Source organism: Topomyia yanbarensis, chromosome 2 (genome assembly GCF_030247195.1).
Source record: "Topomyia yanbarensis strain Yona2022 chromosome 2, ASM3024719v1, whole genome shotgun sequence".
Taxonomy (NCBI): Eukaryota; Metazoa; Arthropoda; class Insecta; order Diptera; family Culicidae; genus Topomyia; species Topomyia yanbarensis.
In genome coordinates, this window is record NC_080671.1 from 4,347,174 (window position 1) to 4,359,733 (window position 12,560).

A 12,560-nucleotide genomic window follows, 5' to 3' on the forward strand; every position below is an offset into this window, starting at 1 on the left:
TAAACATAAAAGTGAGATACTTGCTATGTTCAGTAGTATCGTTTGCAGTAACATAGACCTCAACGTCTCGATTTTGAATTTCTCAGTTTGGTTAATATTTTTCAAGCGAATTGGTTTTAAAATATCCGACGTTTCGGCAGTTTTAGGATACCTTTCTCAAGGTAGATGTTGTTGAGGAAGGCATCCAAAAACGGTCGAAGCGTCAGATATTTAGAAACCAATTCATTTGAAATAGATTCACCATACTAAGAAAGCCAAAATTGAGACATAAAGCACCCCTGGAACGACTCGGACCCAAAAATGGTCATCGTGCTATACTGGTGTCCATCAATTCTGTCGTAAAACTCAATATGTGGCCATGAAAATCTGCAATATAATTCTTTGGAATAAAAGCAAATTATTCTTGTAAAGCAGACTAAAGACGAATTCGTATGAAATTGCATTCCGCGATTAAAATGGACTGACAATTTCTCAGTAAACGTCAGTACGCTGGATACGTCATTCAGCTGGTCCTTTTCTACTTAAATACTTGTTAGACTGTTGGAGTTTTACACTGGAATTTTTAACCGAGCCTGGCATTCAAATAATTTCACATTGCTTCGAAAAAAAAATCCATTCCGGCTTTCGTTTAAGTGGCTCATGCAATAACCATATAGCTGTAAAGTGAAAATGGCCCATGTAAATTTTAATTTAAATGCAAGTGTGACTTGTGGCTGTAGATTTAATGGTTCAGTAAACAAACTTGTTGCTAACAAACTGTTCTCCAGTTTGTTCAGATTTACTTTAATCCAAGTTTTCCGGTGAAATTGAGGCAGACTCCTATTCCGACTACACGCTACGTCGGTACTTCCCCATTCTGATTTAACTTTATTTAACGTACAAACAAATGTAAGCCTTTCTCAGTACTACGTCCCAGTTGTTTTCCAGCTATCAACTATATCGTAAAGATAAGACCGCACTTTCTGCATACTCGATAAGGATCGAATAAAAACCTTCACCGACGGCTCCCAGCATCCAATTCCAATCAGTCTCGCCAAGTGCAGTGTCACTGTCACGCCACAATGTTCGACTCCAAAGTTTTGCTAGTGCTAGTTCCGTTGCTGTGTAACGTCCGCAGTGATCCATTTTTCGGCAACAATTACGTTCTACCGCAGAGTTCGGAATTGTCACGATCGGCAAACGCCGTCGTAACGAATCTGAACGCTGCCCGGAATGCAGTGTCCCCATACGTAAGGAACCCACCGACGGCTAGTGTGAGTTTGAACCGTGGTGCACGCGTGCTTGCGGAATACGTTGGAAACGTCACTCAGCTGGTCGGTAACGTTTACTCCGAGTTGTCGAGAGCAGCCACCGATCGTAGTACGGCTCCGGCTGTAGTGTTTTCGAAGATCAACACGCAACTGAATGCACTGAAACCTTTGCTGCAGAATTCATCCGCGTACGTTGACTCACTGGCAGCCTACTTTGATTACGAAGGGGACAACAGCACTTCGAGTTATTTTGCTGATCGGAATCAACAGATGAAAGTTAATATCGAAAAACTGGATCAGATATTGCAGAATGTTTCTCGGGTGATTGATTCAGTTGCCGGTCAACCGTTGAACACGCAGCAATTCATTGCAGCTCTTTCAGTTGACGGATTGCTACAGAGCCTGGTGGATGCTGCACAGGGAGCGGCAATTGCTTCTAACGAGTTCATGACTTTAATCACTCGCTTCGTCGCAGCCATCAACAATGCCAACAGTGTTCGATTAACCGCGAATTCCCGGCTTTTGACAAGTCGTAATTCCCTCAACGCGGCCGTGAATAGTTACATTTCCAGTTCGAACAGTTCCTTCAATTCGATTCTGCTGTCAACCGATAGTCTCTTCAATCATCTGAAAACGTTGAACGATTCGTTCGTCTTCCGTTGGCCATTGCTGCTGAGTGATCGCGTCGCAATGAAGCTCGATCAGTTGAATAGTTCAATTGAAAATCTTATCGGTAATCTACACTTTCGGCGGGTTGTCGTGGAGGCACACTACTCCTTCGCGGCAGCTGTTTTCCGGGATTCAAACGAACCGTTAGGTTATCTGGAGAATGAAGCGGAACTGTTGACGCGCATCCTGGCGAATGCCGTCAATCCGAATGGGTGTGCTTCGAATTTTCGAAATCAATTTTTCAATTTACCCACCTCGGTTCAAACGCTGCTGAGCCAATGCCTAACCAGTCAGCTTAACCTGGAACGGCAGGGAGCGAATCAGGTGCTGTCGATTGCAAACAATTTCCTGCGGACCTACGTGACGGCTGTGTACTCCAATGCGAACATTTGTCTCAATCATCCGTTCGACAAAATGACCGAGTGTTTGGATGATGTAAGTTGTACTGTTTTGAATGATAAATTAGATGTCAATTTTAAATCTATTTGTTTCAGTTCGTGGATACCATCGATTTTAGTGGAAAGTTTTTCCTGCTGGATACGGTCACCTTCTACCTGTTTGAGCAGGTGCAGTCCGAGCTGACCAACTGCAACTCGAGACTGGTGAGCTACATTCGCAATTCCGGATTGCGAGCCAATTGTCCGTGATATCAACAAACTGAGTGAAGAAAACAAAAATTCTACCCATCAAAGTAACCTGGAAATTTTATGTTGATGTTTATCGGGGAAGAATCAACGGAAAACCTTTTTTTGTGAAAACTAGCTTAAAATTGTTTAACATTTTATTGAACGAAATAACAAATAAATAAAATGAGTCAACAATCACCAACGTCCACGTGGCCGATTCCGTTTCTTGTTATAGAAGCACATCTCCTGCAGGTTATGATAGTTTAGGAAATATCCGATTTGGGCGATGCACGTGTTAAAGTTGTTCTGAATTTCGCTGTCGATGAACGATTCGATTTGTCGTGAAGCCGTCAGTATTCTAGCGTTGGCCCACGTATTTTCGTACCCGTTCTGTAAGTTCCAAACGGTTATCGATTTTACTTCAACGTTCATCAAAAATACCTACCAAATCCAAACAGTAGCTGAGCTTCTTCGGCGCATACTGGAAGCAGATGTCGAACGCCGTGTACGACGCATTGATCGCACTCACCACGTAATTGTCGATGACGTTCGAGATGGTATCGAATGTGTTCTCCTCGTTGCTCATCTGTTCCCGCAGACAACCGTTCACGTGAGTCATCGTAAAGTTGGGAAAGGCCAGGAGTTTCTCGATGTACGCTTCAGTGCAGTCGTTGGCGAGCATCGGATCGGCCGAGACTTGCACCGCTATCTGTGTCATGTAGGCGATCGGAGCGGAAATGGACGAACGGATCTTCCACTGTTCGATGTCGCGGTGCTTGTACAGACGCATGTTTTCAAAATTAATTAGCACTTTCTGGATTAAATTTTCCAGGGATTTTTTCAGTGCGATGAAGTAGTTGACGGTTGATTTCGGGAACAGTGGGATCTTGTCTTTCATTTTCTGGTAGAGTTCCTCTTCGTAAGTTCGTAGATTAGATAGGGCTTCGGTTGTGTCCTCAATTCGGGTTGCCGATGCGTTGAGATAGTTATCGATTGATTCGTTGAAGCCACGCTGGGCGGCCATTGCCCGAGATGTTGTTTCCAACGTCCATGCTTCACCTTTCTGGATGGTGTCGGAAAGCCGGACAACATTTTCCACTAACTTATCGGTAGTTGCCAGTAGATCATCGAGGGAAGGAATCGTGTCACGTTGATTGAAAAGTGCCTCGGATAGGGCTATCGAAGCTATTCTCAGATCATTGTTGATCGACCGGAACTGGTTGTGATTGAACAGATTGTAATCCACATTCTGCAGCAGAGAAATACTATTCACAACATCGTATCCGTTTAGATAGCGAATAGCTTCGATTAGACTCTGCTGGACCACCTCAAGGTCATTCTGCTCAAAGTCTTTGAAAACCGGTGTAAATTTGGCAGTTAAATTCGATACGTACTCTAGCAATCCTTGCGTTCCGAGCTTCATGTAATCCGTCGAAGGTGGCTCATTTTTCAGCGGCTCCATGGCAACGTTCGCGGTAGAAATACTGTCGATTATCGTGCGCGTCGCGTTAACGATCTCCTCATCATCAGCCAGTACATTATCCGCATTGACCTTGCCGAAAATTATAGCAACTACTAGTACAACCAACACTGGAACTACCGACAGAGTTCTCATTTCCGACCGAGCAACTGAACCGATTCGATGTTCTCGCGATAGATTCTAATCCAGTACTGACTGGAAGCGATACTGGAAGCCCTACCGACTGGCTGATTGACCGACCGACGACGCCCGGTTATTGTAGAAAAATTATTACCTCGTAGATATTCTGGGGAGGTGCACTGCTCGTTGCGGAAAATTCGCTAATCACTGCATCAACACTCGGAATTGATGCTTCCAGTTTACCTCCCCCTCACCCGCACCACCGAATGCACCACCGTGCTTGTGTTCGAATATTCAGTATCATAGGTATAATTTGTGGAACACACTACGAAAAACAGTAGCAGATATAGATGTGATTCGACATGCGCTAGGGTGGATATCCGAGGAGTTTTTTCTGTTTTTTGTCGATCGAAGTAGACCGTTTTTTTAAATCATGGCAAACTGTGATCAAAAAACGAGTCGATTTTTTCCCGAAATCCATGCATTTTCCTATTTTAATATAAACCACCCTCGACCGATTTTCGTAGTCGGGAAATGCTGATCACTATCCATCAACCGGGTGGGTGCCTGATCGCGCGAGTGCCCTGCCACCGAGCTGCAATCAGCTAGAAATTAATCGCGTGCTCACCGGTCGGACTGGCCGCGAGCCGGAGAAAACAATGGCCGGAGTTACTATATGTACACTGCATGAACAACTGGCATAGTGTGTAGTGTCTTTCACATCCGCCTGGAAGGCGGGGGGGGGGGGTGGTCAGTGTTGTGGGTAGGGATGGGCATTCCTACGTAGGCGATGCACATTATGCATTGATAGCGTGTTGTATTTTTGTCTCAAGGTCACTCGTGGCTGCCATTAGTCGGTCGGATTTAGAATACCAAGGGTGGTGTGTTTTTGAGGAGTGGTAACCTAAACGCGGGTTTTTATTGAATCTAATTTGTGAAGCATTCGAATCGATATATAGTTTCGAGTTGAAGCCAGTCGAGGTTCACTTGTCACGAAAAATTACCATTTGAATCGATATTGCAGAAGAATATAAAAGCATAAGGTAAAAGAAATCCCAAAATGCACTCCGAAAAAGATGAAGAAAATTCCCGCTAAATCTGGGTAAATCCCAGGACCAGATTTAATTCATGAACCGATTTTGTTTTGCGGGAATTCACCTTTATTCTTCCCAATCGAACGAGGTAGGTAGTAGATGATTGACATTCACGCTGCGCAGTACATTTGACATGCTGACTGCAATCGATTACCGGCTTACAATGTGTTCTCGTAGATAGGGTAAGTGAGCTGGTTTATGATCCGATCAAACGACCGCAATTTGTTGTTTCTGCCAATGAATAGGTGGTATTGACTAACAAAATGAACGACTTAGTGTAACTTACAGCTAATCGACAGAACTATTCGGTGGTGTAAGCTCCGTCCATGTACGATTCACTGCTAAAGAGGCGCCATCAATTAAAATACTTTTTAGTTGGTTTGGTGCTAAATAACCAATGTATATGTCATCACTGAGAAACGTGAAAAATGGGCGGTTCAAAAATTGAAGCAAATTTCACGCAACTAAAATTTTAACGGTTTTCCATAACTAAAATTTTTATATGTGAGCTAATATATTAATTTCAACAAACGAAATAATTTCCCCGCGGGAAAGCTTTATAATGCCAGATAATCAAGTATAAAATCACCGGCGACGGAATATCGCAACATTCATAACTGGTGCGATTACTCTATATTAATATTCATATCATTGCATGACTTAAGCTGAAATCGGGGGGTTCCTACATTTGTGGTTGGGAGGCGGCAATATGTGAGGCATTTGATTTATAATATATGATTAGTCGGCACCAAGGCCGATCGAGTTAGCAGGTATAGTGATTTTAAATTACCTGTGAATCAATCTGACTTGGCGTAGAATTTTTGTCTCTAGAAGTTCACTAAACTTTCTTTTTATAAGTATTTTGGAAGATTTGTTTACGCTGATTTTCGTTGCTCAGCGATTTTTTTGTGCTGTTATTTGAAATTATTCTATTTTTAAACAAGTGAGCAGATATTTTTTTGAGATCAATGTGGGTGATTCTAATCAACCAAAAAGTTTTGTGATGAGCTACCATCACTATTTCGGGTATTCCGCCTGAATTAATGTTACATCAGTTTCTTTTTACATTTCTTACAAAAGAAATGTATAGGATTCGCTCAAACTTTGAAAACTTTTTCCGAGGCCCGGAGGGCCGAGTTTCATATACCAATCGACTCAGATCGACAAATTGAGACAATGTCTGTATGTGTGTGTGTGTGTATGTATGTACAAAATGTCATGTAATTATCTCAACAATGGCTGAACCGATCTTGATGAAACTAGTTTCAAATGAAAGGCCTAACGCTCCCATTTGACACTATTATTTTTGTTTTTCGATAGGTTGTTTACTTTCTGAGATATGGGCAATTTTGTCAAAACAGGGCTGGTTTGAAGCAAATAACGTTCGAACAATGCAACTATTTCGCGTGAAATGAACAGAAAGCTTATGAAAATACCTTTCTAACAAGCTATAGATTGTCAAAATCCGTTCACGAGCAGCGGAGATATTAAACATTTTGTATTTTCATTCTTCGCTTACCAATTACCACTAACTAAAAACGAGACCGTTCCATACAGAGTATTGCTTTGCTGGTTTTTTAGGGTCAAAACTAAACCGATTTTGAATATCCGGGTATGCAAACACATCTGCATGGATCAAGGATTTTGATTCCGAAAACATTTTGTGAATTTACTTAATAATCAATTACCTATTTCTAGAAAATTAATAAGCAAGTCCATTTCAAAGACAAAATAATGTGTAAATTCACTTCAATTTGCAAATTTGTCCAGAGTTTTTTTATTTCGATTACAGAGGTTTTAACCTTAAGGTCATTCGTCTCTTCGGGTTAGAAAAATCTCTTATGAAAAAATTCTAACCCTATGTGCGGGGTCGGGACTCGAACCCAGGTGCGCTGCGTACAAGGCAATCGATTTACCAACTACGCTACATCCACCCTCATTGTCCAGAGTTGATGAATTTATTCGTTGGATTGAGCAATGCGTTCACTCGTGAGATAAACGTTGGATGGTATATGAATACATCAATTAATCCTCCTAGTAGTGTGAAAATAGATTTCTAATATAATTCATATTCATATTATACTCGTAGCAACACCAAGAGCAACTGTATTTTTGAATAACAAAATTGTAGTGAAAATTTATCAGTTGCATTATTGAAAATAAAGATTTAAGGAATCAAAATTTCGCACTATAAACAAAAATAATGTCACAGCTCTAACCATCATTTACCATTCCTCACAACTGACACTGAGTTGTACTGAAAACCCCAATATACATTTTTCATGATCAATGTGACTAAAAGCATATTTATTTGCGAAAAAATACGACATGTAATTTCAAGAATGTTCGTGTCTCAAAGCAGTCCAGGGACACTTTCAATACTAACTGGCTTTTCGATGAATTTAAGTACTTATTCTGGCAGTTTGAACCATTTCTTTGCAATGGTATTGCTTTGTATAGGACTCATTAACCCATATCTCCAGAACGAGAGTTCCAAACGAAACAATTCGCAAGTAATAAGGATGGGTGGAAAAAGACTGCATTGTAATCGACTGCATGTATGAGTTTTATGCCATCGACAATAATATAATTGCCAATATAGCCTGGACACTTGACACTCTTTTCTAGATATTTCAATGCGAATGAATACTATTTACAGGTGGCCTTTTCTCAGTTTACTATTTCTAATTACGCGTTAAAAAACTGGACCTGAAAATTCCATTCTATGCAAAATCATTTTTCAGATGTTTGTAACCAAAAAGATATCTTTTAATTCAAAAACAAATTCCTGATTTCTAGATTTTCTGATGACTAATTAAGGACCATCAATAAAGTAGAAACACCAGATAATCCTAAAAATTCCGTCAGGAAAAGAAGAACGGAAACGTGCTCTTTGCAATGGGATTTTCACAAACATTTCAGAATATTCTGAAACAATGGTTTTGGAATTCGTGAAATTCGTTTTATTCAACAACTTTCTTAAAATATTATTATATATTCTCATTTTTTTCCAGCTCATTCCTTTAATGTATTATATTCGATTGGTTTATTTTTTGCATTTTAAATATTTGACTAATAATAAATTTATGATCCTTTCATTTTAAAGATTTTTTTCACTTAGCATTGTTTTTATTTATTTTGTTTATGTGACCTAATTTTATTTATTGTATTCATTTAATTCTTTGTATGCATTCCGATCAGTTTATTATCTTATGTATCTTATTCGAATTATTCATTTAATTTATTTTATTCACTTTTTTCTAATATTTTTTTCTGATATTTTTCCGGTTCACACTTTTATTCATTTTAATAATTTGACTAACTTTGTTCAGTCATTCACTTTATTCATTTCATCTAGAACATTAATTAGATACAATATAATTTCTTCTATTAATTCTATTACTTTATAATATCGCTGATTTTTTCATTTTAATAATTTAACTGATTAAAAACAAACAAAATGAAAAAATGATAACAATACAGAAAACATTTTATTGTGATAAAAATTCTTTATTTTGTTTATATTATTCCTTCCATTCATTTTATTGATTTTATTAACTCTCTGTTTATCTTGTTATTTATGAACAACATTTTCAAATAGCTTTACTGCCCATGCTCGCAAATCAGTCCCATAAAGATAGAAAACGGGACAAATATGCGTTCATGAGCAGTATAACTTTGAGCTTGGACAAGGTTTCTTCACAAAAAAGTAAAACTAATAATTGTGACAATAACCGTTTATTTGAGCGCTAATAGTTGCAAGAAAGATCCGTAGAATTCAAGTTATTGCAATTGTTTTGACTGGATTTCACTAGAGCAGTGCTGCCAGAGACATTTTCAGTTATCGGTGAAAAATTACATTTTGATATATCTTCGTTTTCTTCAAATATTTTTGAAAACTGATAAATCTTATTAATTTGAAATGCTTTCGGCTACCTTTTCTGCCCAAACTATTCAAAACTTTGCAGGAGATGTGAATTAAGGATTAGTATGTAAAAATTCAGCAGCTTCTAACACTGCTAGAGAAGCATCTATCTTGATCAAAACAGGTTTTTCGTGTTTCTTTACTCTAACACTTTTAAGAAAAACGGCTTTGGAACCCTATATATGCGACAAAATAATTAGGTATGAAAGAGTTAATTTAATCCATATTATTCATATTAGGGTAAGGTGGGGCAAATCCGACCGTTGGGTAAACCCGACCCACTCTGTTATCGAAAATCGGAAGCACTAAGCGAACTAATATCAATGTTGTCGTGTAGAGCATCGAAAATACTTATAATGTTGGTATGACAGCATTTTACTAGTCTACATTGAGATGCTCAAACCTTATTGTTGTTTTTACAACCTTTGATTTGATTTTTGTGTATCATTGACTACATGATATTTCTTATTGTTAAAGTGAAAGCATAAAAAGTGTAAGTGGATTTAAATTCTTTGATTAAAGGGCTACAAAGTGCATAGATGAATTTAGTCCAACTTTTTCATCATTTTTTTAATTGCATCGTAATGAAAAATGACGCGGTGGGGCAAATCCGATCTCTAAATAGTAGGGTAAATCCGACCCGTTTTTTGCTAAGAAAATGATTATTTATAAATTTGGAATATATTTTTATTGTTATTTTTTATTATTTTTTCACAATGGTTCATAATTACAAACGAAAGATACAAAAACGTGATGAATATAGTATTCGTCTAGTAATTGCTTCGAGAAAAATGGGAATAACTTTACGTACTACTGCTCGTGATTTGGACATTCCAAGATTGATATTGAATTCCATTTTCTTCATGCTACAATTCAATAACATAACATTCATTGATTTATTTTCAATGATAAATCCATATAATTTGGGTAGTATCTAAACTAAATCAAACAAAAACATAGGCGGTCGGGTTTACCCCACCATTTTTGAAAACAGCAAAAATGAACGTTTCCGTAAAAAACTGGCATCTCAAAGTTTTCCCAAGATAGGAATAAAATACTATACATTGAAAGTTGTCCAGAAGTCTAACCTGTAATTTGGTATATAAAACGACTTGATCAGATGTAAAATGAGCATTTTACAGCCAAAACCATTTACTAGGTCGGATTTGCCCCACCTTACCCTATTTATTTTATTTTTCCAATTTTTTATGGTTTTATTCATATTATTTATTTCAATCATTTTATTAAATGGTTTTTCCCAGTTCACATATTTTATTCAGTTTCTTAATTTTATCAATTCGGTTTAGCCAGTCCTTTATGTTATTTTATGATAGCTTGTTATCCTGAAACAATTTAATTTGCTCTCTTAATTTCATTACGTTTTAATATCGTCTAATTTTAATTTGAGCTAATTTGATTTATTTATTTTATTAATGTTAATCATTCTATCCATTTCATGAAGAACTTTTTTATTTTAAATTTTGTTTTGTTTTATTATTTTTCTTTAATTTATTCAGTTTATTCGAAGCGTTATTCGTGCACATCTCACATCTAGTTGCTTGTAAATTTAGCGTGTGATCGGCAAGCTAATGAATAATACAACAGTGATATGTGTAAGAAATGTCTCATCTCACTGATAGGTGGATTAAATCGGTTTTTTATATGTGTTATTGGTCAGCGAATTTCTTAAAATACATTTTGATAATTATTGTAAGATATCTGGTTCAAAGTTTAGACTATTTATATCTATTGCATTTTCAGCATTGTTCATAAAAATTACATAATGTATAAACATCTTCATGATTTTAACTCGATTTCTTTTAAGGGTAAAATCTATATTTGAGACGATCACTGTTATCCGTTGCCGCAGAGATCTCCAGGCGTCAATGACTCGGGAGCAGGATGAGTATTTATGTGACAAATCTTCATTGGCGAATCCACAATGCGTACATGTCGGTATATTAGCTCGATTTGTCCTGAACAGGAGATTTTGGTGCAGTATTTTTTGTTGGTTAGAAGCTAGTACCAGTGTCGTTCCAAAAAGTTCAGTTTTTTCCTTTGAAATATTCCTCCACACGCGTTTCCATTCAATCTCCGGGTTATCTTGCTTAACTTTTACAGATTCAATCGCATTCATTAAGTGCCTATGAATCGTCCCTTTTGTGGGATTAGCTTGGATTGGTGTAGGTAGCGTGTGATATATTTGGCAGACTGTTTTCAAACAGGGGCAGTTTGTCGGTGGTCTTGACGATTGGTTTAAAATGTATGCACGGTAGAATGGAATCGATTCGAGTTCTCGAATATGTCTGTTGATTAAGAGCGCGTTACATTTGAAGGCAGGAAGCTGTAGATTGAGCCCACCTTTTGCAATCGGAAGTGTCAATTGATGGATCAGGATGCGAAAAGAATGATTTGTCCAAATGAACGAGCCCATTAACGATGTCAATTTTGCTACGTGAACTTTGAACGGACATAGCACAGATGATACGTACCATATGCGCGATGCGATGAAAACATTCAAAAGTGTTATTTTTTGATGCAGGGTCAATGTTCGCATTCTGTGGAGCCATAATAGCTGTGCAAATTTGGACACTAAGTTATCCCAGTTTAATTTAGTCATGAATCGTACTGAGTTGGCGAATATTACTCCGAGAACTTTAATTTTATCGCCAGTTTGTAACCACGGAACAGTTAGCCGATTACTTCCACTGATTAATCCAATATCGATCGACATTGTTTTCTGCATGTTCAGTATCGCTCCTGCTGCCAGTTGGAACTGCAAAAATATCTTTCGCGCTCTTTGAATACTTTCAATACTTGTTAAGATTAGTGTTATATCATCTGCGTATGCCACCAAAAGATCTTCGGGTCCACACACACGTTCGAGTTGTATTAGAAGAGGAAGCATGTATATCACAAATAGACACATTGTCATAGGATCTCCTTGTCTAACAGACCTTTGAATTGGGAAGGGAGGAGAGAAATGACCGTTTATTAGTACTCGGGATGCAGATCGAGTACCAATCTGAGAGAGCAGCTGAATAAAACTCTCGTTTAGGCCCACAGCTCTCATCGTTTTATAGAGGAATCGTCTATCTACACGATCGAAAGCATGGTCAAGGTCGAAGCTGACCATGTTTCCTTTTCGTTTCCGTGTTTGTAGTTCTGCTATCTTACTTTTCATGGCTAGAGTGGCCTGAAATATGTTCCTTTCTCCATTTGAGCATTTTTGCGATGTCGTGAGCACTTGGTGTTCATGAAGTACACGATCGAGTCTTCTGGTGAGTAGCCGTGAGAACAATTTGTAATCGTAGTTGAGTAACGATATAGGACGGTATCCTTTGATGGTGTTGGCAGCATTTTTCTTCTTGATAAGAACAATTACACCATCGGCAA

The 12,560-nt window shown here is 38.1% G+C and overlaps 2 protein-coding genes across 5 annotated transcripts in view; both read right to left on the reverse strand.

The window, feature by feature from the left end:
* The window catches only part of LOC131678279 (embryonic polarity protein dorsal), a 163,830-nt gene that overhangs the window by 113,124 nt on the left and 38,146 nt on the right, over window positions 1-12,560 (reverse strand). The window lies entirely within an intron of this gene.
* On the reverse strand, window positions 2,683-4,282 carry LOC131678282 (uncharacterized). The gene is made up of 2 exons (XM_058958319.1): window positions 2,991-4,282; window positions 2,683-2,935 (listed from the first exon to the last, which is right to left on the reverse strand). The coding sequence occupies exons 1-2, from the start codon at window positions 4,158-4,160 to the stop codon at window positions 2,741-2,743; spliced, it is 1,365 nt and encodes a 454-aa protein (XP_058814302.1). The 5' UTR covers window positions 4,161-4,282; the 3' UTR covers window positions 2,683-2,740.